The 27,383-nt window shown below is 33.2% G+C and overlaps 4 protein-coding genes across 5 annotated transcripts; 1 reads left to right on the top strand and 3 right to left on the bottom strand.

The window, feature by feature from the left end:
* Positions 1–1,226: 1,226 nt before the first annotated feature.
* Positions 1,227–8,164, top strand: LOC108812314 (ribosome biogenesis protein BOP1 homolog). 2 transcript variants are annotated; one of them, XM_018584548.2, is made up of 16 exons: positions 1,238–2,135; positions 2,811–3,468; positions 4,586–4,814; positions 4,904–5,027; positions 5,144–5,268; positions 5,358–5,512; positions 5,610–5,727; positions 5,811–6,069; positions 6,156–6,264; positions 6,354–6,456; positions 6,541–6,691; positions 6,784–6,916; positions 6,987–7,093; positions 7,187–7,251; positions 7,334–7,892; positions 7,976–8,164. In XM_018584548.2, the coding sequence occupies exons 1-16, from the start codon at positions 1,289–1,291 to the stop codon at positions 8,059–8,061; spliced, it is 3,828 nt and encodes a 1,275-aa protein (XP_018440050.2). In that variant the 5' UTR covers positions 1,238–1,288; the 3' UTR covers positions 8,062–8,164. The 2 variants fall into 2 exon arrangements, 1 of the variants encoding a protein (XP_018440050.2); XR_008935693.1 differs by lacking the exons at positions 4,904–5,027; positions 5,144–5,268; positions 5,358–5,512; ... (8 more) ...; positions 7,334–7,892; positions 7,976–8,164 and having other exon boundaries at positions 1,227–2,135; positions 2,811–3,551; positions 4,586–4,721.
* A 1,065-nt stretch (positions 8,165–9,229) lies between these two features.
* Positions 9,230–10,586, bottom strand: LOC108810935 (expansin-B4). Its single transcript, XM_018583001.2, has 4 exons — positions 10,436–10,586; positions 10,235–10,347; positions 9,727–9,920; positions 9,230–9,605 (listed from the first exon to the last, which is right to left on the bottom strand). Exons 1-4 carry the CDS (start codon positions 10,584–10,586, stop codon positions 9,284–9,286), a joined length of 780 nt encoding a protein of 259 aa, XP_018438503.1. The 3' UTR covers positions 9,230–9,283.
* An 8,450-nt stretch (positions 10,587–19,036) lies between these two features.
* Positions 19,037–20,412, bottom strand: LOC108838005 (putative expansin-B2). The gene is made up of 4 exons (XM_018610991.2): positions 20,223–20,412; positions 20,010–20,122; positions 19,742–19,929; positions 19,037–19,629 (listed from the first exon to the last, which is right to left on the bottom strand). The coding sequence occupies exons 1-4, from the start codon at positions 20,410–20,412 to the stop codon at positions 19,287–19,289; spliced, it is 834 nt and encodes a 277-aa protein (XP_018466493.2). The 3' UTR covers positions 19,037–19,286.
* Positions 20,413–25,565: 5,153 nt separating this feature from the next.
* Positions 25,566–26,704, bottom strand: LOC108806528 (cyclin-U2-1). The gene is made up of 2 exons (XM_018578666.2): positions 26,158–26,704; positions 25,566–26,041 (listed from the first exon to the last, which is right to left on the bottom strand). The coding sequence occupies exons 1-2, from the start codon at positions 26,553–26,555 to the stop codon at positions 25,771–25,773; spliced, it is 669 nt and encodes a 222-aa protein (XP_018434168.1). The 5' UTR covers positions 26,556–26,704; the 3' UTR covers positions 25,566–25,770.
* Positions 26,705–27,383: the final 679 nt, after the last annotated feature.

Genomic DNA, 27,383 nt, shown 5'->3' with positions numbered 1-27,383 from the left:
TTAATCATACAACTTAAATATTTATATTTTTTTACCTTCAAAACTTTAGATTTATAATAATTTAGTTTCATTTTTTCTATAGTTACAAAAAATTATAACTCCGATATATAAAAAAAAATTTGACTCCGGTACAAAAAATTTATGGCTCCGCCACTGGTTATAGATCAATGCAAGCTGTAGTGTTATATATATATATATATATATATATATATATATATATATAGAGCTAACTAACCTGTGGTTAATTAGATTAAATTTTGTTCTTCTTCATTCATATGCTATAAGTTGCTAAAACCTGGATCATGATCACTCAGAATTTTATATCTATGTATAGAACTATATATACGTACGTCGATATTATAATATACCACGCCTTGGTTCCAAAAATTGCTAATTTCATTTGTCAACAAAATTGCCAATTTCATAATTCTTATGTTTTACTGGGAACAACCTACGTGAACACATAATAAGATCAAGTCATTAAACAAACTTTATAGAAAATGTATAAACCTCGTTATACACTTTCTTTTCGCTTTAATATTTAAAAAGGATCGTGCAAATGGCTGGTAGTCGTATACTGCGGCAAACTCCTTTCGATAGAAAGCAGTGAGAACTTCGAAGCTGAAGCGACGTCGACGGTTGATTAGTCTTTCAAGGATATCGATAACACTGTCCCTCCCTTACCTGCATATCTAATAATAAACCTATCATTAATTATTGTTGCAACTGTATATAAATCAAACTAATCATATAGAGGCATGACTTTGAGTTTTATATCCTTCTTACTCGTTTAATGAGATAAACTCCCATATACGTGTGTATGCCGATAATGTTATCGAATACATAATTAATATTCCATAAAGAACCTATAAATTGCTTACGACTTGCTAATTAATAAACCTATTATTGCATGCAATCACATTTCGCTTTAAAAAATAAAATTTTATTAATAGGATTAACTGGTTTATTTTTCCGAGTTGAATTAATTTTGAATAAAACTGTCACCAACTCAAATTAGAGCTTATTATAATATTTATTATAGACGTCAAATAAAGATAGCACAAACCAGAGAAATAAATTTCAACACAGGGAATATATGACGGCACGATAGCTACCAATCGATTGGTTGGCACAGAAATATGTCTTTTGCTTCAGCTAATGAAATTACATATTTTAATTATCTAGTCATCCATGCATCCTATATAAACAGATCGATCCAAGACAACAATCTCATCATCAAATACCTTCAAACACAAACTTCTCTTCTCACAAAAGATTTGGCCTTATAATGGCTTTTCGAGTTTATATTTTAACGTTTGCATTCTTATGCATTTTCGTGGCATCGACCGTCTCCGGGTACAACTCAAAAGACGTGAAAGCATGGTGTAGCCAAACTCCAAACCCTAAACCATGCGAATATTTCTTAACCCACAACTCAGGCCAAAATCCCATAAAATCCGAGTCCGAGTTTCTCAAAATCTCAATGAAACTAGCTCTAGAGCGAGCCGTCCTCGCCAAGACCCATGCGTCCACACTAGGACCAAAGTGCCGGGACACACGTGAAAAAGCTGCTTGGGAAGACTGTCTCAAGCTCTACGACTTCACCGTCTCTAAAATCAACGAGACCATGGACCCAAACGTGAAGTGCTCGAAAACCGACGCTCAAACATGGCTCAGCACGGCTCTAACCAATCTCGACACCTGCCGAGCAGGGTTCTTAGAACTCGGTGTTACCGATATCGTCCTTCCTTTGATGTCAAACAACGTCTCAAGTCTTATATGCAATACACTCGCCATTAACAAAGTTCCTTTCAACTACACCCCACCCGAGAAAGATGGGTTCCCTTCGTGGGTCAGACCCGGTGACCGGAAGCTTTTGCAGAGCTCGACACCAAGAGATAATGCGGTTGTGGCTAAAGACGGGTCTGGTAATTTCAGGACGATTAAAGACGCGATCAACGCTGCTTCGGGGAGTGGTAGGTTCGTTATATATGTGAAGCAAGGCGTTTACAGTGAGAATCTTGAGATTCGAAAAAAGAATGTTATGTTGAGAGGTGATGGTAAAGGGAGAACGATTATTACTGGAAGTAGAAGTGTCGGTGGAGGAACGACCACGTTTAATTCAGCTACTGTCGGTACGTATGGTTACAAATTAAACAAAAAAAATACTATTGGTTAACAAAATAAAGATGATTACTAGTATCAATTACTTTCACGAGGTATATCCCAATATAATAGGCTATATTAAGCTTGTCATGCATGAACACAACAAACTAGAGTGAAACTGAAACTGCTAATATGATTCAAGATTTTAGAAGTAGCTCTTTACTTCTAGGTATGGTTTTCTAGCAAAGTAAACTTTCATACAAATCTATGAAAATCCTATAAGAGTTGACAAAAAAACGCATATAAGACAAAGCAATTTTTTTTATGATGCTTCTTGTCGTGCATTTGCAAGTATACGCAATGCTCTATTATTAGTACACAATAATTCACAACGTTACTAGCGTGAAGTAAACAAAAATAATATATGATTTGAATGTTGATAATCCACTACGACAGTCTATACGAATCATACAATTTCGTTTTATGCTTGATTGATGTTATTTCAATAGATATGAAAAAATCAATTTGTCATTTGACTACAGTTTTTATGATATAAATGAATAACATTGACAATTCGTTTTTACTTTGAAAAATATTACTAGCTATTATACATGTCATGATAGTCCAGTAGACTACATGAGAATTCAATGTATTATAAACTGATAAAGTAATAACTTTTTATACCTTTTTTTACATAATTGCAGCGGCGGTCGGAGACGGGTTCATAGCCCGTGGAATAACGTTTAGAAACACGGCGGGTGCAAATAATGCGCAAGCAGTAGCTCTAAGATCCGGGTCGGATCTATCCGTTTTCTATCAATGCAGCTTTGAAGGTTACCAAGACACACTCTACGTTCACTCCAACCGCCAATTTTACCGTGACTGTGACATTTATGGAACCGTTGACTTCATCTTTGGAAACGCAGCCGCTGTTCTCCAAAACTGCAACATCTTTGCACGTCGTCCACGTAGTAGCACTAATACAATCACTGCCCAAGGAAGATCCGACCCGAATCAAAACACAGGTATTATCATCCATAACTCACGGGTCACGGCAGCTTCGGATCTCCGACCCGTTTTGGGATCCACCAAAACTTATCTAGGTCGACCATGGAGACAATACTCAAGGACGGTATTTATGAAAACTTCTCTCGATAGTCTGATCGATCCACGTGGATGGCTTGAATGGAATGGTAACTTTGCCTTGAGAACTTTGTTTTACGCTGAGTTTCAGAATACGGGTCCGGGTGCTTCGACTTCACGTCGGGTCACATGGCCTGGTTTTCGAGTCCTTGGTTCTGCCTCAGAGGCTTCAAGGTTCACTGTTGGTAGTTTTATTGCTGGTAGCTCTTGGATCCCATCGTACGTGCCATTTACCTCTGGTCTCTAAAAGGATATCTATCTTATTAAAACAGAAACATTCTGTTGGACCTAACATTTATTTTGTAAGTTTTTAAATTAAATACACCTTTATATTTTATAGTTAAACCTACATTAAATCACTAATGTTCCTTTCTTTATACTACTATTCATGTTTCCAAACAATATACTTATTTCTTTATAATACTATCAATGTTTCCAAACAATATATTTTATATACTACTATCAATGTTTCCAAATAATACAATAATTAATCTTAGTTATTTTATATCCATCATTTTCTCTTTAAAATTTTGTAGAAACATCATAATTTCAGAAATTACAAAATAATGAACTTTAAAATTTGGATTATAAGATTACAAATTATGAAACTAATACAATTTCAATCAAATTAGATTACATATCGGTCATCCATCAGTTCAATCGGTTAGTCTTGGGTTTTAGTGACTTTTTAATATAAATATTTTAAAAAACTAAATTGAATTGTTAGATCTCCGGATTAACCGGTATAATCACAATCGGGTTGAATTTAAAAACACTGATTTAAATACAAAAATATTTTAAATACACACTCTTTAAAAGTTAACAAAATATCTGTTAAATTATTAGTGAAATTTTTCATCGTAAAATATTCCGCGCTTCCAAAGCGCGGGTCAAGATCTAGTCTCTCATTAATTCAAATACTATGTGATGCAAAGTCGTACATACGACAGAATTAATTGGTGTATTGCTGAGAATAAATATTTGTCTCTAAACTTTCTTGTATAATTATATAATAGTTCCATGTAATTTCGTTTTTTTTTCTTCTAAAATGTTGTATTATGTATTTAGTTAAAATTTGTATGTTGCTCTTTCAAAAGAAAAATATGTTGCTCTTCCTCTCATCCTCTCTTGAAGAAGAAAAGCCCATTAAAATAAGAGAGCCCCTAGAAGAAAAGCCCATTAACATACATACGCCTATAAGATAACTTTGAGAAGAAAAAAGCCTATTAACAGATAAAGGCCCATTAGAGCTAAAGCAATACGAACCAAAAACCCTAAATCTTCATCCGCGCACCCCTTCAACTCCAACTCACCGATATTTTGTTTTTGTTCTCAGAACAAACCTCCGCCTCTCTGTTAGCACCGAGACGATGACGACGAAGAAGAAGAGCGAAGCAGCTAACGAAGATCAAACGAGAGAAAACAAGAGAAAAAGCGTCTCTTCTTCTGCTGTAAAGTCTCAGAAAGAGAAGCCAGTAGTAGTAGCAACAAAGGAAGCGAAAAGCTCGAAAGAGGAAGAAGACCTGCTCTTAGATTCCGGAACCGATTCCGATTACGACGGAGATGTATTCCTCTTCCCCCTTGCGACTTCCTCTTCTTTAAATTGTGCATTTGTTTATAATTTTCCTCTAATGTGTGTGTTGTGATTTTTCAGAGCTTGTCAGGTTCTTTGAACTCCGACGACTTCGACTCCGATTTCTTCGATTCCGAGGACGATGCTTCACAGAGAGAGACGGATGGTGGAGACGGAGATTCATCCGAAGACGACGAGCTCCATGGTAGTTGCTTGTTTAGCTTTGAGAGTTTAGGGTTTATCTTCTTCTTAGGGTTTAGTGTTTAGGTTAAGTCTCTGTATAAGGTTTAGTAATAGAGAGTAACTATACGAATGGTGCAGGTCACGAGGGCTCAGATGATGATGAAGGTGAACAAGTAGATAGTGAGAATGATGAGGAAGATGGGAGTGATGAAGGTTCTGAGGAACGTGAAGTCGCTGAAGAGAGCGATTCTTCTGAAGATGAGGTTGGTGCTTTCCTCTATAACGTTGACGAATTTGGATTTGTCTTTCTTCATTTTCAAATGAGTTTATGTGAATTTTTTTTAATCTATAGGTTGCTCCGAGGAATACAGTTGGGGATGTTCCATTGGAGTGGTACAAAGACGAGAAACATATTGGTTATGACATCACTGGGAAGAAGATTACCAAGAAAGAGAAGCAAGACAAGCTCGACTCTTTTCTTGCAACTATGGATGACTCCAAGAACTGGTAATTTTTTAACTACGTTTCTCTTCATTTTGGCGTATTAGTGAAGTTAGTTAGTTAATAGGATTGTTGCTGATGCATTTTGTGGTGGGGCTTTTAGGCGGAAGATTTACGATGAGTATAATGACGAGGATGTGGAGCTGACTAAAGAGGAGAGCAAGCTCATTCGTAGAATGCTCAAAGGAGAAGCTCCACATGCTGACTTTGATCCCTATGCGGTACGTATGTTGTTTTAAGTGATGTCATATTATACCAATCACTTCGAAATTTGACCTTTGGATTGTGATTGTGATTGTGACAGCCTTATGTCGATTGGTTCAAATGGGACGATGCAATACATCCACTCTCAAGTGCACCAGAACCCAAGCGGAGGTTCATCCCTTCGAAATGGGAAGCCAAGAAGGTTGTGAAGTATGTTAGAGCAATAAGGAAGGGGTTGATCAAGTTTGATAAGCCTGAAGAAGAGCCCAATGTCTACCTTTTATGGGGTGATGATTCAACTTCAGACCAAAAGAGCAAGCACTTGACTTACATTCCTCCACCAAAACTAAAAATGCCGGGTATGAACTTTTTGCTGACCAATCTGTTTATCTGCTTCTGTCTTAGAATTTCGAAGGTCTTTAATCTGTACTATTTGTCTTTCCAGGACACGAGGAATCATACAATCCTTCTTTGGAGTACATTCCAACAGAGGAAGAGAAAGCCTCTTATGAGTTGATGTATGAGGAAGATCGTCCAAAATTCATTCCTAAAAGGTATATATAGAACATCCTGAATGGTCTCTTATATAGATTTGTCTGGTATCTGTTAGGTTTTGTCTCATGGTAACTATACATGTGCATAGGTTTACATCTCTGAGAAGCATTCCAGCATATGAGAATGCACTAAAGGAGTCGTTTGATCGTTGTTTGGATCTATACCTATGTCCAAGAGTTCGAAAGAAGAGAGTAGGGCTTATTCGATCGTTTTATTTTCTGTTTCTTTCTTTTTTTTTCCTGTATGTAATCTCACAGTATATTTCGTTTCTCCAGATAAACATCGATCCTGAATCTTTGAAGCCTAAACTACCTAGTAGGAAGGATCTTAGACCTTATCCAAACTCATGTTACCTTGAATATAAAGGCCATACCGGAGCTGTTACTTCCGTATCCACTGATTGTTCTGGCCAGTGGATAGCTTCAGGTATTTCATTTGGTGTTTTTATTCAATTTCTTGACCGCGCTTTTGTTTTCAAGATGCCAATCTCTATATTTCACTTTCTCTTTTCTTCAAAGGTTCTGCTGATGGATCTGTTCGTATATGGGAAGTGGAGACTGGTAGATGTCTCAAGGTCTGGCAGTTTAAGGAAGCTGTGAAGTGTGTCGCCTGGAACCCCCTTCCCGATTTCCCAATTTTAGCCGTCGCCATGTGAGTTAGGATCCTGGGAGTTTGTTTGCTGATTTGCTATAGTTTCCTATTCTGAAACCATTATTTGCAGGGGACAAGATTTGATTATCCTGAACACTGAACTTGGCACTGACGAGGAACAGCAAAGGATTGAAGAGCTGCTTCGCTTACCAAAACTTCCGGAACAAGATGAAGCGGGTAAGTATCTCAGAACAGCCACCAACATGTTTATAAGAAACATACGTGAAAACCCGAATGGTTAATTCTCTTCTTCTTGGGTATCATTCATAGTTGCGGCTATTGTAAAGTGGCTTCCAGATGAGACATATGGAGGGATCAAGATAACACATTTTAAGGTACGTAAAAATTCCTTGTTGATTGACAGTGTCGTGTAAATTACAAGAAAAGATCTTTTAACTGGTTTTATAATTTTATCAGAACGTATCATATGTTGACTGGCATCCAAGAGGAGACTATCTCTCAGCAGTCATGTCAGCAGGCGAAACGCGAGGTGTAGTCATACACCAGCTCTCAATGCATAAAACACAAAGGCTCCCGATAAAGATGCGCGGACTTCCTGTCCGTACACTCTTCCATCCAACCCACCGTGGAATGTTCATCATCGCGACGAAAAAGAACGTGCGTGTTTTCAATCTTCAGAAGAAAGAGCTGGCCATCAAAAAGCTCGAGACTGGGTTGAGAGAGATCTCGTCGATGGCGATTCATCCTGGTGGTGATAATCTGATAGTAGGAAGCAAAGAAGGGAAGATGTGTTGGTTTGACATGGACCTGTCTTCGAAACCTTACAAGACTCTCAAGAACCATCCTAAAGACATTACGAACGTGGCGTTTCACCGCTCGTATCCGCTCTTCGCTTCGTGCTCGGAGGATTCAACGGCTTATGTGTTCCATGGAAAGGTGTATAGTGATCTGAACGAGAATCCTCTGATTGTGCCATTGGAGATTCTGAGAGGCCATTCTACTTCTTCAAATAGAGGTCAGTTTTTTACGTGTTCCTGATTCTTTTTTTCATTCTTTATAAAGATTATTTTATGCTTATGTGTGTCCGTTTGATGGCAGGAGTCTTGGACTGCAAGTTTCATCCGAGGCAACCATGGCTATTCACTGCAGGCGCTGACTCAATTATAAAACTTTATTGTCACTAAATTTCTGCTTAAACCCTATTTTTGACAATTTTCATCTCTTTTTTATGTTGCTGTTTATCACATTGCTCGACCTTTTTTTATTTTGAGTATTTTCGTCGAATTACTGATGTATGTCTACTGCGTTTTAGTTGGGTCGTAGCCTCCTATGCGTATCCGGCTACACTTGTTCGATTTATCTTTTCTTTGTTGGCTAAAGAACAAACTTAATAACAGAGAACAACTCTGGTAACTCATATCAGATCACAGTTTTTAATTTACTGAAAATGGTAGCCTCATCACCTTCACGAGAGATGCAGATTAGGAGAGTAATGGTCTTGAGGTGATCGAGTAGCAACTTAAAGCTGTAAAGAAACTTGCAATTAAGAGTTCCACAGTAATTTGTTTGACTTCACTCTTTTCTAAATATAAGAGTGTGTTTTGAGCATGTAACATACATGATGTATGACCTTCTTCCGGACTCTAAGAGAGCACTATGTTTTGGTTCTTCAAGAGATTAATCTAATATTATGGGTTCGGCCATTTGGGTGTTTAATGGCAGAACTATTGGACTGCAAGTTCTAATTACAGTAAAACCTCTATAAATTAATAATGTTGGGATTTTAAATTTTTATTAATTTATATAGATATTAATTTACAAAAGTTTCCTTATTTAGACTTTTTCTATTTATAAATATTTTTATTTATAAAAAAGAAAAAATATTTTATTTTACCGTATGTACATTATTTAAATTTTAGAAATTTAACTTTCATATTGTTTTACTATCTTATTTTGTGTATATTTTTATGTTTCATAGAATTGTTAAGCGATTTTCAGTATAATGTTACCAAATATTATTAAAATATATTGAAATGTTAAGAAAAATAAAAAATTTTCATTGTGAATATAAAATCAACAATATAATATTTAGTTTGTACTTATATAAAAATTATATATAGATAGATTATTAATTTATGATTTTAAGAGGACTATATATTTATATAAAAGTTTTAAAAATATTATTATTTTATTATTTTATTGTCGTTTGTGTTATATTTAACACCAGTCCAACTTAGGACCGGCAAAATTTATTAATTTATAGAGATTATTAATTTATAGACTATTAATTTATAGAGGTTTTACTGTATATAGGCTCATACTCTTATCTCAATATGCATTTCTTATTGATCAGTTATATTTCATATAAGCTTTCGAACTACACAATTTGACCAAAAAAAGTAAACCCTAAAAGTTAACAATTGACCGGTAGGTCTGATCAGGCTTCCAATTCGCCGGAATAACTCCCTGAGCTACCACTACTTTACGAGACTTGCCAGATGTAAGTCTAACGTTGAACGGACCTTTAATTCCACCGCTGGAGTTCAGCTTCCACTCAGCAGACCTCATTTCTTGCATGGCCATAAATCCTCCGCCGGCCGGTTGAATCTCAACGGAGGCCAAATCTCCTTCACCGTTTTCGAATTCCACAACGAATGCCATGTAGTACGGGGTAGAACCGGCATCAACACGGAAAGCTATTTTAGTCCCTTTATATGAACACGTAGCACTGCATGTACAACATAATTAACATAGATAAAAATGTCAAAAATTACTCACGTAACAAAAAGTAAATAATTGTAAAAGAAACATCACCAAAACTATAGGGCCACAATCTGATTCATACGTACCGTCTGTAACTAGCACGTATACCACCGGCGGCTCGAAGATTACCGGCTTGACCAGGTTTGGCTAAGGCACCTATGGCTTTGCCACTAAGGTCAAAATGAACTGGCTCAGAGGCGCAAGGACCCCCGGGGCACTCGTCCGTTATCGTCACCGTTATTGGTCTCCCTGAACATGCTGGATTCCCGGTGCACACAATCTAAAATAAACAGTCATTTATATTTTTACAATATGGTTGAGAAAAATATAATATATTTGTATTTTGTAACCCGACGTAATTGAGAATTGCATGCATGTATTAATGTATATATATAGTTGTAAACCAAATCTAGCCCGGCCACCGCAACCCTATAATTAATCAATACCACATTTGATTTTGTATAAATAAAATATGTCGTTTATTGCATATATATGTTTATGTATGTAAATACGTGGATCTTTTTATGTTAAAGAAACATTATGTAGCATTTTGGGTCGTTTTTCTAAAATGCTATTATATACTAATATACGAACCTGATAGCACGTTCCACATCCTTTTCCATTGTTAAATAGTGAAGGGCCTCCGGCTGAAACCATAGCGTAAAGCGGTGGACTGGCCACTGCCGCACCATATCCGCAAGCTCCTCCTATAAACATATATTTACATCATCAAAAAATTCTTATTTTCGAAGAAAAGAATTATATATATTAGTTTCAAATTTTAATAATACGTACCGGTGCTACCGGCTCCCTCAGGTTCACCGTACCATGTAACACCAGCGTCGGCCCAGCCAGCAGCATTTATAGTTTCATTCTGGCAATAACAAAGTTTAAATGAGAGTGCAAAAAGAGCTAAAAGAGAAAAGCATCTAAGTAATGATGCCATTTTATGATTTACTTTGTTTCGTTAAAATTCTGGAGTATCAATAGCTAGATGTGAATTCGATTCATAATATGATGAGGGTATTTATAATGTGCTTTTTTTTTTGGGAGTAGTTCTAAGGGATACATTCAGTTCTTTGTTTGGAAATCGTATAATCGATATAAGTCAATTTTCGGTACGTACGTATGGAAGTAGTTTAAGCTTGCCAACTCTCTGTAAAAGGAAAGCATATATATTTGAAGAACGTAAAAAGTCATATTAACAATATTAATAGTTGAAAAAAACCCCTTTGACAGACATATTGTATTGACATAATTTTCAATTGATACTCCAGATTTCAAAAACTGAAAATAGGAAAGTATTTTTTTTTACGTTTGACTGTTCTTTTTTGGTAAAAATTTACGTTTGACTGTTGAAATCAAGACTTTGCAAATAAAGAAAGACTGTTGAAATCAAGACTTTGCAAATTAAGCAAGATCAAAGATATAAAACGTGAACAATAGAACATAAAATAATGATAATTATTGGAGGATAATGATGAATGTATTTTAGATATACATGAGTGTTAAGATAATGATGTAATTAGTGATTGGGTAATATCATAAGGTCGGTGAACATTATATTATATATACGTGAGTAAACTAATGAAGAAAACAAGTTTTTCAACAAATTTACAATAATACTAGGTGATTTTCCCGTGCTCATGCACGGGTATAAATATTTGTATAGTGAATATACTACAATAATTGATTGATATTTAGTTTTAGTTTTAAAGTAGTTTGTAATTTGTATGTAAAATTTATATCAATAATACTACATTAATTTAGTTTAGACATATGATTTTAGATATGTTATCTTCTATCAGTTTAATTGTTTTTACGGTCGATTTAGTTATTATTTGGATATATTGGATTACATATATTTCTATAAATTCAACTACACTATTTTTATTCAAAATATATTTAAATTTTGATTAATTTTCTTATTTGCATTTAAATTGGTTGTTGTCTTAGATATCTAAATATATTTTAGTAAAACTATGTATAACTTAAGATATATTATTCTTAGAATGAAATAATAAAAAATAAACTAAAGTGTCTGATTCCTACTTACATAAATTAATATAACAATAATATTCCGAAGTCTCATGCATATATATAAATTCTACAAAATAACTAAATTTTGACAGTTGATTAATATTTTATTTTCACTTGTTAATATGTTTTGAGTTATCCTATAATTTATATTTATAAAAAAATAAAATGTTATTATAAAGTTATATATTCTTATTGTATTTAAATCTATGATTTTAGATATAAGTTGGATTAATCAAATCACTCATGTTGTGAGTATACTAAGTTAAACATTTTTTTTCAAATGAAAACTGAAGTATAATTATTTTTTATATAATTAAGTCAAATTTTATTTTATTTATCGTTTAATTAAATGTGTATGTATTTTGGTAATATTTATCAAATTATATGTTAATTTTTTCAACAAATATTAGAAGATAAAGTGATGAACAATATTAAGTTATAAATATAAGTAATTAATAAATAAAAATATTTTATAAATTTTAAATAGTTTTATGCTTTGGATATGTTGAATGGTAAACTGAAATTTAATTAAATTAAAAAAAATATTTTAAATAACCTTGTAAATGATCAGATTTTCTAGGGTATTTTTATTATGGTTATATTAAGTTCCACAAACATAAAACATAAAATTAAAAAGGAAAATAAATGCTAAGAATTTTCTTTTAATTATGATAAAATACAATACCTACCTCGTTAAAAAAATTAGTGTTATTCTATTCTTTGATCAAAAAAATATTTTATCATTATTTGATTAAAATGTGTTTATTGTTGAAATTTATTTTGTATTTTATTCTCTCTTAAAAATAAGCAGTAAAACTATTTGTGATTACTTTTAAGAAATTATATTATATCAATTTATGTTACTTAATTATTTTATATAATCACTTTGAGAATATATATTTGTATTATTCAAAAAAATTTGTCAAAACAAATACAATTTCTTTTTTTTTCTAATATCAAGATTATTTATATGTGTGAAATTCATTATTATGAAATCAAATTATATGAAAATATAGTTTTCCAGCAAAGAAAGTATAGATATAAATAATTTATTTTATTACTTCAAAAGTAAATTTTATGTTATTTAAAAAAAAATTTAAATGGAATAACTCTATTTTGTGAACTTTCCTTTTAAATGAAATCATATTATATGTACATATATTTTCGTTTCTAAATTCAATTTTTAAAATTTTTAGACTTTTCCTTTTTATAATATATTATATTTTGAAAATTTTAAAAATCAAACTAAATTAGATGTAATATTTTTATTTCATTAAGGATATCTCAAAAATTAACTCTCTTAAGAATTAAAATCAAGATTATTTTGTGAACTTTCCTTTTTATGAATTACATTATATATAAAATGTATTTTCGTTTTTTTTTTTAATTTTTAATTTTTCTTAGATATATAGGTTATTTAAAAAAAAAAGGAAACCTAAATAAAAAAGGAAAAATAAAATAAAACAGGCATATAATAATGATAATTAGATATATATTTGATTTATTAAGGGTATCATTGTAATCAACCACCGTGAGAGTTAACGTGAGCGTGACACATAGGAAACTGACTTCTCAAATAATATTATAGAGATTCTCTGTGAAATAAAAACAAGAGGTAGTGTTAAAAAAACAAATAACAATAGAAACTCTATAAACAAATATTTGATAAATTAATAAATCCATTAATTAACAAAGAAAATTTCATTAGATAGTCTTTTTTAGTTTATTTTTACAAAATAGTTTTTCAAGGAGGAAAATGATCAAAATAGATTTTATTAAATGATAAATATCTATAGGGTTAACTCGTCTGAAACTTAGAGTTTAGAGTTAAGGAGTGATGTTTAGAGAATGAATTCAAATTTTTAAAAATAAAAAATAAATATTAAAATTTTCAAAACAAAAATAGATTATTTTGGTCATTTTATTTTTAAGGATTATTTTTATGACAAAAATTTTAAAAATACTATTTAAAAAATTGCCAATTAATAAATTTATTCGGATTCGAGTTGAACTGACTCAAAAAATAACACAAATTGACAAAATAATAAGATAATATTTTTTGTAAATATATGATCTCACTAAAATCATAAATTAATAATTTATATATTTTTATATAAGTATAAACTAAATATTATTATATATTTAGTTATATATTTACAATGAAATTATTTCTATTTTACTTAATAATTCAATATACTTTGATAATATTTAGTTAAATTATATCTAAAAACATATTTAAATTCTATAAAGCATTAAAATTATGCCAAATGATATAATAAAACAATGTGAAAGTCAAATTTCTAAATTTAATTAAAGTATATACAGTAAAATGATATTTTTCTTATTTTATAAATAAAATATTCAAAAAAATCTAGTAAAAAAAACCTTTTGTAAACTAATAACTCTATAAATTAATAAAATACTATAGCTCCAACATTATTAATTTATAAAATTTATTTATGTTATCATACAAATAACTTATAATCTATATCACCATATGAAATTTAACACATACTTAGGGGCGTACATAGGGGTGTCAAAATGGGTCATGACCCATGGGTTGACCCAACCCATACTGACCCATTAATCCAAATGAATTGTTTATTTTTGATCCAATGGATTGATTGGTTAACAAGTTAATAGATTAACAGATTAATGGGTTAACAAGTTAATGGGTTAACAAGTTAAATAGGTGTACTGTACGCCGCGTACGCATTATTTAAAAACCAACATATCTACATGCTTTATACTATAACATTAGCGAACAAACACATGTAATTAACGAAGATAATTCTTCTAAATCGTACTCGACTCGTGACTCGTCAGTAAGCTAAACTTAATCTAGCTAGACTTGAAAGTATTGAATCACAAGATCACCAAATCAATAAGAAGTCCTTCTCTTATTCAATCACTCAAGCTAACAATAGCTTCAAGAACAACTCTCTTTAAGCTTTAGATTCCAAAGTAACTCAGCACAAAACTCATAACACAAACACTCGACATATAGCTTTATTTATAGCTATTTCATTAGTCCTAATCCTAGTTGATAAAGACACAATATTATGATCATTATCCGAAACACATAATCATAAAACAACTAGGATTTAGGTAACTTGCTGCTTAAGGTTTCTTCAAGCTAATTCCAACATTCCCTCCCTTAAGCTTGAACTTACTCACATCTTCAATTCCAATCAATCTTCTCATCTCAATAAACTTAACTCTTCCAAGAGGCTTAGTTAGTATGTCTGCTCGCTGCTCATTGCCAGGTACGTGCTCAACTTCAACCAGCTCATTCTCTACACACTCCCTTATAAAATGGAACCTCCTATGTATATGCTTACTGCGCCCATGAAACACAGGATTTCTTGCAAGCTGAATGGCCGATTTATTGTCGACTTTGATGACCACTCGGCTGTGTGCTTTATTCACTACCTCACTCAACAACTCCTGAAGCCAGATAGCCTGTTTCGCAGCTTCAGTGGCAGCCATGAACTCCGCTTCACAACTCGAGAGAGCCACTATCTCCTGCTTGGTAGAGTGCCAAGTTATGGGACTCTTACCATAATAGAAAACATGACCGGTCGTGCTTTTACCATCATCCAAGTCCACATTATGTGAACTGTCACTAAACCCTTCAAGGTTTAAGTCATCTCCACGCCTGAAACGAAGACCAAGCGCACATGTCCCTCGTAAGTACCTAAGAACTTGTTTCAGTGCTGCAGCATGAGATTCCTTCGGTTCCTGCATGTATCTACTAAGAACACCAACGCTAAACGAAAGATCTGGTCGTGTGTGTAATAAGTATCTCAAGCAGCCAATACTACGCCGATATTGTCTCTCATCCACGCCTTTTTCATTCATCCCTTTAGAGAACTTTGAGTTCATCTCCATCGGTATCTGCGTAGGATTGCAAGAAGCCATTCCTGTCTCTGCAAGTATCCTCAGAGCATATCGATCTTGCTTTAAAACAATCCCATCTTGACCTTGTATGACTTCAATTCCCAAATAGTATGTTAATAGACCGAGATCACTCATCTCAAACTCTGCAGCCATTTTTCTTTTGAAATCTTCTATTAGTCTCACAGATGTTCCTGTAACAAGCAAGTCGTCCACATAGACAACTACAACAAGAAGTTCTCTGTTTACTTCCTGTCGATATAGAGATGGTTCTTTGGAGCAGCGATGGAAGTTTAATCCTCTCAAGATTTTATTTAGTTTCACGTTCCAAGCCCTTGGCGCTTGACGCAAGCCATACAAAGCCTTCTTAAGTTTATACACTTTGTTCTCTTGTCCTTTGATCACGAAGCCTTGTGGCTGACTCACATAAACTTCTTCCTTCAAGTCGCCATGTAAGAAGGCAGTTTTAACATCTAGGTGATGTATCTGCCATCCTTTAGACGCGGCTAAACCAATGATCAACCGTATCGTTTCAATGCGTGCTACCGGGGCAAAGACCTCATCATAATCAACACCGTGCTTCTGAACATATCCCTTTGCTACAAGTCGAGCTTTGAACTTGTTAATACTGCCATCCGCATTGCGTTTTATCTTGAAAACCCACTTGAGACCAATAGGTTTCACACCTGCTGGCAAATCAACAAGATCCCATGTTTTATTTTTTTCTATTGAGCAGATCTCGTCTTTGCAAGCGTCTATCCAGACCTGCAATCGTTTTGCCTCATCGTAGTCCCAAGGTTCCTCATTAATAGCCATCAACAATCGATCACCTTCAACTTCTGCTAACAATATGTAATCCTCAAGATAGGAAGGTTTCGTACTCACACGCCCTGATCGTCTTGGAACTTGCTCGTTAGAGTCATCTTCTACCTCAATTGTATATTCTTCGGATTCATCTTCATCACTGATGGTTTCACTCTCTCCTTCCTCTTCGTGCTCGAACTCTTCATCATTAGTCGTATCACCTATCGAAGTTAAACTTACTGTAAATTCGCCAGGAACAGAGCACTCTGTTTTCTCAGCTTCATTCTTTGTCTTCGTCTTGTTGTTCCAATCCCACACTTTCTCCTCAGAGAAGTGAACATCACGGCTCACAACCACTCTTTTGGTTACCGGATCTAGTAACCTGTACGCCTTTGAACCTGGTTCAGTTCCCAAGTGAACAAGCATTCTTGTTCTGTCGTCAAGCTTCCTTCTTCCTGGAGCTTCTGTTCTTGCAAAGCAAACACAACCGAATACTTTCAAGTGACTAAGGTTTGGTTTCTTCAAACGCAACATCTCATACGGAGTTTTATTATCTAGAGTTCTTGTTGCCAATCTATTGATCAAGTAAGTGGAGTGCCTAACCGCTTCTCCCCACAACTCATTCGGAACACTCATATGCTTTAACATACTCCTCGTCATCTCTAGTAGGGTCCGGTTTCGTCGTTCCACCACACCGTTCTGTTGCGGTGAGTATGGTGCCGTCAAGTGTCGCTTAATACCATTACTGTCACAAAAGTCACTGAACTCTCGAGATATAAATTCTCCTCCTCTGTCTGTCCGAAGCATCTTGATCTTACTCTGTACCTCCTGTTCGACAATGTTTTTAAAGCCTTTAAATTTCTCAAATGCCTCACTTTTCTCCTTCAAAAACACAGTCCACATGTATCTTGTGTGATCATCTATGAGCACCATCACATATCTCTTCTGTCCTGATGTAGGTGGAGAGATTGGACCACACAAGTCGCAATGAATTAACTCAAGTGCAGTGGAGGCTCTGAAAGTCGTTGCTTGTGGGAATGGTCTCCTGGTTTGTTTACCAAGTAAGCAAGATACGCATGTTTGCTTACTGATTGCAATGTCTGGAATACCAGTAACAAGTTCCTTCCTCAACATTAGCTTCAATGTCTCAAAGTTAACATGTCCCAAACGAGCATGCCACATAGAGGATACAGATTCTGCACTTATTTGCAGACATTGTATTTTGTCTACATTTAAGATCACCTTGTAGAGACGGCTAGCAGTGCGTGTTGTACGAACCATCAGCTCTCCGTTCTTATCAAGCAGAGTCAAAGTATTGTTCTTCATACGTATTTCACAACCTACTTCAGTGGCTTGGCCCAAGCTAATAATATTACTCTTCAACCCTGGGATATAGTACACGTTGCTTAGTATCTTTCGTTCACCACCATCAAAAACAAAACGGATTGAGCCTTTCCCTTTGATGTTGATACGTGAGTCGTCACCAAACCTTACCTTACCCGTCACACTTTCATCAAGACTGTAGAAGAATAGTCGGTCACCACACATATGGTTTGAGGCACCATTGTCAAGATACCAGACATTCTTACTATCATCATTAGTTTCAAACACAGCAGGATTTATCTTCTTCTCATTTAAGTACACAATTTCATGTACCAATAGTTCATCAGCTCCGTGAGTTTCATCATCTTTCTTCTCAACAGTTTCCTGGAGCTTGAGGCGTTTCTCTGGACAGTCGGAAGCATAGTGCCCCTGTTTATCACAACTGAAGCATGTAATGTGTGAGATATCTCCACCTTGACGTTGTCTGAATGCTTCTCTTTGTGCTTGAAACGCTGATCCAACACGACCACGACCTCTACCTCTCCAGTTAGAACGACCACCACGACCACGACCTCGTCCACTATTGTAGTTTCCTCCATAGTTGTCTTGACTTGTGTCACCATACAATAGTTTTTCTTTATCATCATGTGTTTCGTCTTCATCATCTTCAGCAATTCGCTCTTCATAAGTTTTCATCCTTCCCACGATGTCCTCAAAAGAAGTCACTTTGAGATCAAGCATTTGTTCTATGGAAGCAACCATCTGAATATATTTCTTTCTAGGTAAACTTTTGAGAAATTTCTTCACAAGCTTGGTCTCTTCAATTATCTCTCCCAACGACGCTGTCTTTGACGAAATCTCTGTGAGTTTTCCAACAAAGCCATCAATAGTGTCACCATCTCTCATCTTGAGTCTGTCAAACTCTGCCATTAGGGTACACAGTCTAGCTTCTCGAACTCTTTCAGCTCCAACGTTTCTTGTTCTAATCGCATCCCATAATCCTTTAGCTGTATCGATGTTGCCGACTTGTAGAATCAGGGCCTCAGGTATGGATTGGAATAAGTAGGCAATTGCCTTATTATTTTTCTTCATGTCTTTGGTTCCTGGATCTATAGCCTCCCATACTTCACATACTTTGAGTGCAATTGTCATTCTTATAGACCATACGGTATAATTCGAAGAAGTTAGCATTGGAAATTTGACAGACGTATGTTCGTTATCCTTGCTCTTGTCGGTCTCATCCTTGACGTCTCCCATGGTTGTTTGTGTGTGAATTTCTTAGTTGATTTGAGCTGGCTCTGATACCAAATATTGAATCACAAGATCACCAAATCAATAAGAAGTCCTTCTCTTATTCAATCACTCAAGCTAACAATAGCTTCAAGAACAACTCTCTTTAAGCTTTAGATTCCAAAGTAACTCAGCACAAAACTCATAACACAAACACTCGACATATAGCTTTATTTATAGCTATTTCATTAGTCCTAATCCTAGTTGATAAAGACACAATATTATGATCATTATCCGAAACACATAATCATAAAACAACTAGGATTTAGGTAACTTGCTGCTTAAGGTTTCTTCAAGCTAATTCCAACAGAAAGTTTACGTTCGATTTGTACGTTTCACCGGGCTGCCAACCAGCCGGAATAACATCAGAAGCCGCAACGGTCTCGCGGGAGTCTAGATAAGTCAACCGGAGAGACAGTGGAGCTCGCAAAGGTGACGTCACGTCAAGCTTCCACACCGCACCCCATGAGTGGTTCATCGGAAGCCATGTGTCAGAAACCGACGCTTGTTTGAGTTCAACTAGGCTGATCTCGCCTTCTCCGTCTTCATACTCAACCAAAACCGCGAACGAGTAAGCGTTTGAACCTTTATCCACTTGAAACTCCACCGTTTTGCCATTATAGTTGCACTCAACTCTACAACAAACAAATAAGCGAAAACAATAATTACAACGAAACCAATAAATCAAACTTTAGCCTATAATAACAACATTGCTGTAGTAATTTATTTAATGTGACATATATTTACTTTCTATAAAGAATCTGCAAAACTCCGACATCGCGAAGCTGACTCTCTCGACCGGAACTCGCCAACGCACCAAACGCTGTACCGCTCAAATCGAAATGGACCGACTCTTCGACGCATCCATTACATTCGTCTGTAATCACTACCGTTACCGGATTCGTTGAACAGTCCGGTTTCGAAGTGCATTTTATCTGTACATTATATCAACTAAACATAAGACCTTTAATTTATTAAACGCTACTCAATTGTATTTAGTTTGATCATGTAGAACCTGATAGCATGCACCACATCCTTTCCCCGACTTATACAACGACGGACCTCCGGCTGATACCATGGACGAAAAGGGAGCTTGTGCCACAGCATTTTTATAACCACACGCTCCACCTTCATTATTTTATATTCTAGTTAGTAACATTTTGATTATGCAGAGATATAATGTGCATTAGATTACATAGCACATCTATGCACATATATATTAATATACCGTCGGTGCCGTAGCCTGTGGGGAGGCCGTACCACGTAGCTCCGGCCTGAGACCAATCAGAACCGTCCGTTGCCGCAGAAATATTGAATCTTTTTGGGTTAAAGCAATGAGCCGAGTTTAATAGAACAAAAGTTAGACCAAAGAGTAGGTTCATGATAATGTAACATCGCTGTAAGACAAGAATTGCCATTGGAATAATGACTATGAAGACATGGCTTTGGTGTTACTTATAGACTTATCATTTGTTGATCGAAACCCGTGAAGGACTATACTACCCAACCGTTCCAAGCCACGTGTCATATACTAAAATCGAGTAGCCCAACTTATAGGACACGTGAAGTCTTTTGTTTTTTGTTTTACTACGAACTATGCCATACGTGACGGTTAACGGTTAGGCCCACAAGTTACATGTAGTCGGGATTTTCGTTGTCGTATTATGTAACTAATTCTACTTTACCCCTAAATCAAGGTGAACTGAAATTATATTGGATCTTCGTATGATCGTATCGATGGCGAAACTTGTACGTTAACGTAGCCGTTAATGGTGGTTTGCTTGGCCGTTGGAGGTTCATTTACTGATCTACACCGTTGATCTCAATCTCACGGTTGAAAACGATATAGTGTGTAAATTCATAGAAAAGTTATTCAACCCAACGTCAGGCAAAGGGTTTGAAAGTAAGCGCAAACTGTTGGACGTAAAACTTGGCGTGAATTTCGGTATGACTTAGCGAAATCGATTACTTTATCGTAGTAAAAATAAAAATCTGAAATATTTTTTCTTATTAGATTCTGATGACGCACATCCGTCTGACTACATGCATTTAGACGCTAACGAAAGAAAAAAAAAATCATTACATGGCCCGTATAAATTATCCGGCCTATTATAGGCCCTTGCACTTCTTTGGACAGCCGAAATAATATTTTCCAGGTTGAAAATATGACAAGGAGAAAACTAAACTCAAACAATTTAAATTACATATATATTAATAAATTTTATATTAAAAAATATTTTAGTTAAAACAATGTTAATATTGTGGTCTTATATACTAATTATTATTAATAAATCTAGTTTTACTAAACTTATAAATTTATATTTTGTCTATTTTTTTACTATATTGAACTTTAAACCACTGATGTATTGATTTATTACGTATATAAATAATTTATAATATTTATTAAATTATATATTAGCATATAATTATAATTTTATGAATTTCATCTTATTTTTGATAAATTCGACTCTTTTTTTTGCCATCTGAAATAATTTACTGATCACAAATTTCAAGCTCTTTTATAAAAGAAGGACAAGAATGAAACAGACTCCAATCTTGACTACTTAAAATTAGTAATTTATCAAGTAGTAATCTTTAGAGTTTGCAATGCATTAATATATTGATTTATATATCTCTTGTACGCAACAATTAGAGAACATGCCAACACATCCATCCAAGTCTTATTTTTAATAATCTAGTTCACAGGATTAGATCAAATGATTAATGATCGATGCCTTTAGCTGGTAAATGCTCGTGAACCACATAACACAATTCTTTGTATAATGTTTTCTAAAACATATATTACTCTTATGTATGCGTGCTCCTGAAAAACATTTGGACAAGTACTTTTGTTCTACTGAAAAATGGAATTCCGTTTTACTAAATTTTCTCATGCAAAAACAGGGGAAGTATTCAGTGAATCAATAACGAACTAATTCATTTTATTTTATTTGAAGTGATTGATGCACATCATTAGATAAAAGGATGATAAACCATTCGTAATTAATGTTTACTAGATCATGACCCGCTCGACTGAGCAGGAGTCAATTTTTTTTTTTATCTTTATTTGTACTAAATGTTATACATGATTGCAATGTGTATTAATATAAAATTTTGTTAAATAACAATGTGTACTAATGTGTTTAAATAAGCAATGTTTTTAATTATTAAATTTGATTTTTAAATTTTATGATAACATAAAGTAGATTTTTATATATATATTATTTAAAATATATAATGCTATATATTTTGTATTTTCAACATTTATCATACAAAACTTACATTGGGGTATTATATATATGAAAATATGTGCAACATAATATATTTATATATTATATAAACATATCTGCGATTTTCGTAAAGACCATGCGCACCCGCACAGGTTTTATTTTTAAAATGTATTCTATATTTTTAGCTTTATGTAGTATCGAGTTTGTATAATTCAATTTTGTGTTTAAAGAACAATATCAAAACTGTCTTTCGTATGTAAAAATAACACTTTGCAAGCGCGAGTTGTCTTTTTATTGTAATACAAAATTTGATATACAACTTATGTTTTTTTGTACGTTACGAAGTTTAATTTTTTAAATAATTATTACATAATTTCAATGTGAATTTTATCTCTGAGATCTAATACATTTTGTGTGTAATGGTTCAAAGCATTTTTGATATATATTATATTTTAGTTTGGTTTGTTTTTAGTATTATTGTATATGTATAATACTATACAATATTACTATATTCTATACAATATATAAAGCTATGTGTTATTTGTTTTAGAAAGTAGATTAGGCCCAACGTAGTTAAAGAGTAGTCATATCTTTATGTATTTATGTATGTGTCTATGACTTATCTACTTAATGTTATTCGTACTAATAAAATCAATATGGCTAATAAAAGTATACTGATCAATTTAAAATGAATTATACAGGGTAATTTTAGTACTATTAATATTTTTAGTATTTTTAATATCTATTTTATTTAAATCGACATGTAATAAATGCGAAAACCATGTATGGAATATGGACAAATAGAGGAATTGTATTTAAGGAAATACATCAATGCAAAGTTAGACTATGATACATATTATATATAAAGAATAAGACATTTAATTTAAATATATGAGGTCCACCTTTAAAATCCACCTAGAAGAAGTTGTAATGTTTCTGATTTAATAAGATAGATGTGCCACGATTAATCAAATTATTGGACACCAAATCAGCATCCGAATCCTAACTTTATATTATTCGTATCACTATGTAATATGTATACAAAATGATTAATGTTGATATAAAATCCATGTTTTAGTATCGGCATGATTTGCTTTACGAACAATAATAGATTGTCAAGAATTTCAATATTACTACTAATATACAAAATTCATTTATTGGTTTATTGTTTATATAAAGTATATGATGGAACTTGGGATTTCTTCCAAATGTCAATTTCCTGGTTGTGATCATAATTATAATTTCGAACTAACGACGACCAGTTTTAGGTAGACAATAATCATATCCACTCAAAATAACCTTTTCTAACTAACAGTACCGTTCATTTTATAAAGCACTAAATGGTCCAACAAAATAATAAACTTCAGAGGTAAAATAATTGAACTATACTTTTTGGTATGATTATGTGTTTACGACAATAGAGGCTTCGAACTATGATCCTTCATAATTTTTTTCTAGCAAAGTATTTTTTCGCATGCCAAACAAAAATAGTTTAGAAATAGAAAGCTGGCGTCAATTTGCAATTCTTAAGAAAACGAATTTCTTCAAACTCGATGATATTGATATTCATAATATTATAAACTTGAAGTTTGTGCAAGGTGAATGATCCGAAAAATACAAAAACTGCTATTTAGCTTTTTGGCGGATTTGAATATTTTTCTTTAAAGTAGGTAATGGTTTGCAACTGGTATATATACGACAAAGGAAACAACATTCATGGATGGAAAAAAAACATTCATGGATGGGTGTTTTTACTTTTATTTAAATATTTCTTTCATTTCAGTTTACTTATCATTGTAAAATAAAAATTTTCGTTTCAAAACAAATGTATAAACTTTAGTAATAATATTCTCCGGTTTAATCTTTAATTGGTTGAAATATATTTATATGTTTTTATTTTAAAAATATTAAAATTAAATGTTTTCTAATATATATATATAAATTTAAAACGACAACTAAATAATTTTGTAGAGTTACGTTTGTTTTCCCCCTGGTTAATGTGCATGCCACATTTTCATGTAGCTTGTAAAATTTTAACTAGTTTACGAAGTAAAAATATGAGTTCAAATTAGGTCTCGACATATTATCTGAGATTGGGATTCGATCCGAGATTTGATCCGGATCCATTTTGAAAATCCGAATAACCGGAGAGACCAGATACGAATTCGGATAATAAAATGTTAGATCCGTCCAAATTGAATCCGAATCCGGATATCTTAATTTTTAGTCTGGATTTCCAGATCATAATTTTTTATTGATAATTATTTTTAAAAATATGAAATATATAATAATTCTATTTATTATATTTTTATTACTATACTAATATATATATATATATATATATATATATAATTTGTAAGAGTAACATAGATATAACACTAAAGTATTATATATACTTCTTTTTAGTTATTGTTAATATTTTATATATTTTAATATTTTTATTTATTTTAAGAATCTAAATCCGGATCCGGATATTACAATTTTTAGAAGGATATCTAATACTAGGATCTAAACCCCGTATCAAATAAGAATAGTAAAAATATGGATCAGTCGGATAAAGATCCAAATACCTTAAAATATAATGGATATCCGATCCATTCCAGTCGGCCAGTCCTAGTTCAAATCCTTTAGTTACTTTTCTCATTATTATAAGTTCTTATAGCCATTCCAATAGAGGATATTAGAGGTGTCTAATATAATAAAAATGTTGAAAATAAAAGGAAGTTCTAAACTTATAGATTTGAAGAATCTTATTGGAAACCCATACTTGTCATCTTATAATTGATGCAAATTATATTTTTTGATTAAAATTTGGTTAAGCAATTAATTTGTATCAAAATATTAATATTATTATTTTTGTTTAAGAACTTTTTAAGGGTTTTGGCCATGATTGTGTAAAAAAAGCTATAAAATCGTTCGAACTATTCCTAATGTGAAAAAAATCTTATGAACTATCATTTTCCTAAATATAGACAAAACATGAACTGTTTTTTCTCCTATTATCGTTTTTTCTTTTCCTATCACCGTATTCACAATGTAGAAAGTGCAAATACGTATGCGTTTGCTGGTTAAGATATTAAATTCGTCAGGTGGTAACAAAAACAAAACACAACATTTTGTTTGGTTTTGAGTTGAACATGACCTTAAGATTGCCGAAAATCTTAACAAATGTAATGCATGGCATATAAAATCTGAGATTTCACAATCACATATATAATTTAATTGACAACCCATATCTTAATCAGTGGATTTTAGTGTCTCTTAAGCAATATTGCTAAAAGTTCACATGTCTAAGAAACTACTAAATGCCAAAACAGTTAGATTAACAAAGATTTTGCATATGAGAAAACCATTTCCTTAAACCTCAACAGGTACACAGAATGATAGAAGAATCTACATTTGCTAATACATAGATACATACAACACCAGTCTCTATATTTTCTCTCTATTTACATTTCAAGAAAAACCCAACCGACAAGGACACAAGGTAATCAAAAAGTCAAACACCCTCAAAAGCAAACCGACAAAACAAAACAGAGTTTTTGACTACAACAAGATTCTTGAAAATTGATTATGGTGTTTAGGATCTTGAACAATTTGTCTGGATTTGATTTCCTCAGCGCAACGCAATGCCTTCTCGATCTGATAACCTCCTCCTATACTTACTTCTCTCTCAAGATGACAACAGTAACTCTCGAACACGCTCACATTCACATGCAACTTAAACCCCATCAAGAACAAGAACTCCAGTTCCAAGTTGTTTAAATCTTCTGTCTCTAATCCTCCTACTTTCGCAAAGTACGAGTTTCTGTAGTTCCTGTAAGAAACAAAGATTAGAAAAATGAGTCAAAACCAAGACTTTATTTTCAAGAAATTGAATTTACACAGAAAATGTATTTAATAAATATTTTAAGTTTTTTTTTGTGAACTTACATGTCTTCGACGTATTTGGAAGCGACCATGATGGTTGTGATGAGGAGACGATGTACATTAGTGAGACTGATTCTGAAACCTTGATTATTCTGACAGAACCGGTCAATGTAGACATAAGCCACGACATAAACCGATGGACCGGCTTTGGTATACCGGAAAATCCTCTCTAAATACGATTGGATCGTCATGTCAGGAATCTCTAGGCAGTCGAAGACACGTGTCTTTCCAAAACCACCATAGCTCCGGCTGATCCTCTCGTTCCGAGCCAACGTCCGTTCAATCAGAGACGAGAGAACAGAGATCACGAGTGGTGTGCTAGAACCGTCTTGGTAAGAGTATGAATAAAGGTCTGAACGGAGCTTCCTCGGAGATATCGCCAGAGTATTTGAAGACGCCATTTACCAAGAAATCAAGAAATGTATTTCTTGTCGTCTAGTTAAGTTTCTATTAGTTTTTTCTTTGGTGAATAAAATGAATAAAGGGAAAGGGTTTTGAGAGGCTTTTTATATACAGTAAGCTCGAGATGATGGAGGAGAGTAGCTTTAATGTAGTAGGGCAACTTCCTCTTCTCTTCTTTTTATTTAAAATATAGTTTTTAACTGGAATTTGTAGTTACTAGTGTATACTGAATATCTATCTTATTAAAACAGAAACATTCTGTTGGACCTAACATTTATTTGTAAGTTTTTAAATTAAATACACATTTATACTTTATAGTTAAACCTACATTAAATCACTAATGTTCCTTTCTTTATACTACTATCCATGTTTCCAAACAATATACTTATTTCTTTATACTACTATCAATGTTTCCAAACAATATATTTTTATACTACTATCAATGTTTTCAAACAATACAATAATTAATTTTAGTTATTTTATATCTATCATTTTCTCTTTAAAATTTTGTAGAAACGTCATAATTTCATAAATTGCAAATAATGAACTTTAAAATTTGGATTATAAGATTACAAATTATGAAAATATTACAATTTAAATCAAATTATATTACATATCGGTCATCCATCAGTTCAATCGGTTAGTCTCGGGTTTTAGTGATTTTTTTGATATGAATTTTTTAAAACTTAAATTGAATTGTCAGATCTCCGGATTAACTGGTATAATCACAATCGGGTTGAATTTAAAAACACTGATTTAAATGCAAAAATATTTTAAATACACACTCTTTAAAAATTACCAAAATATTTGGTAAGTTATTAGTGAAT

The sequence above is a fragment of the Raphanus sativus genome, chromosome 6 (genome assembly GCF_000801105.2).
Source record: "Raphanus sativus cultivar WK10039 chromosome 6, ASM80110v3, whole genome shotgun sequence".
In the NCBI taxonomy this organism is placed as follows: domain Eukaryota; kingdom Viridiplantae; phylum Streptophyta; class Magnoliopsida; order Brassicales; family Brassicaceae; genus Raphanus; species Raphanus sativus.
Note: the sequence above shows the minus strand (reverse complement) of the source record. Positions and strands in the feature narration are given on the sequence as shown.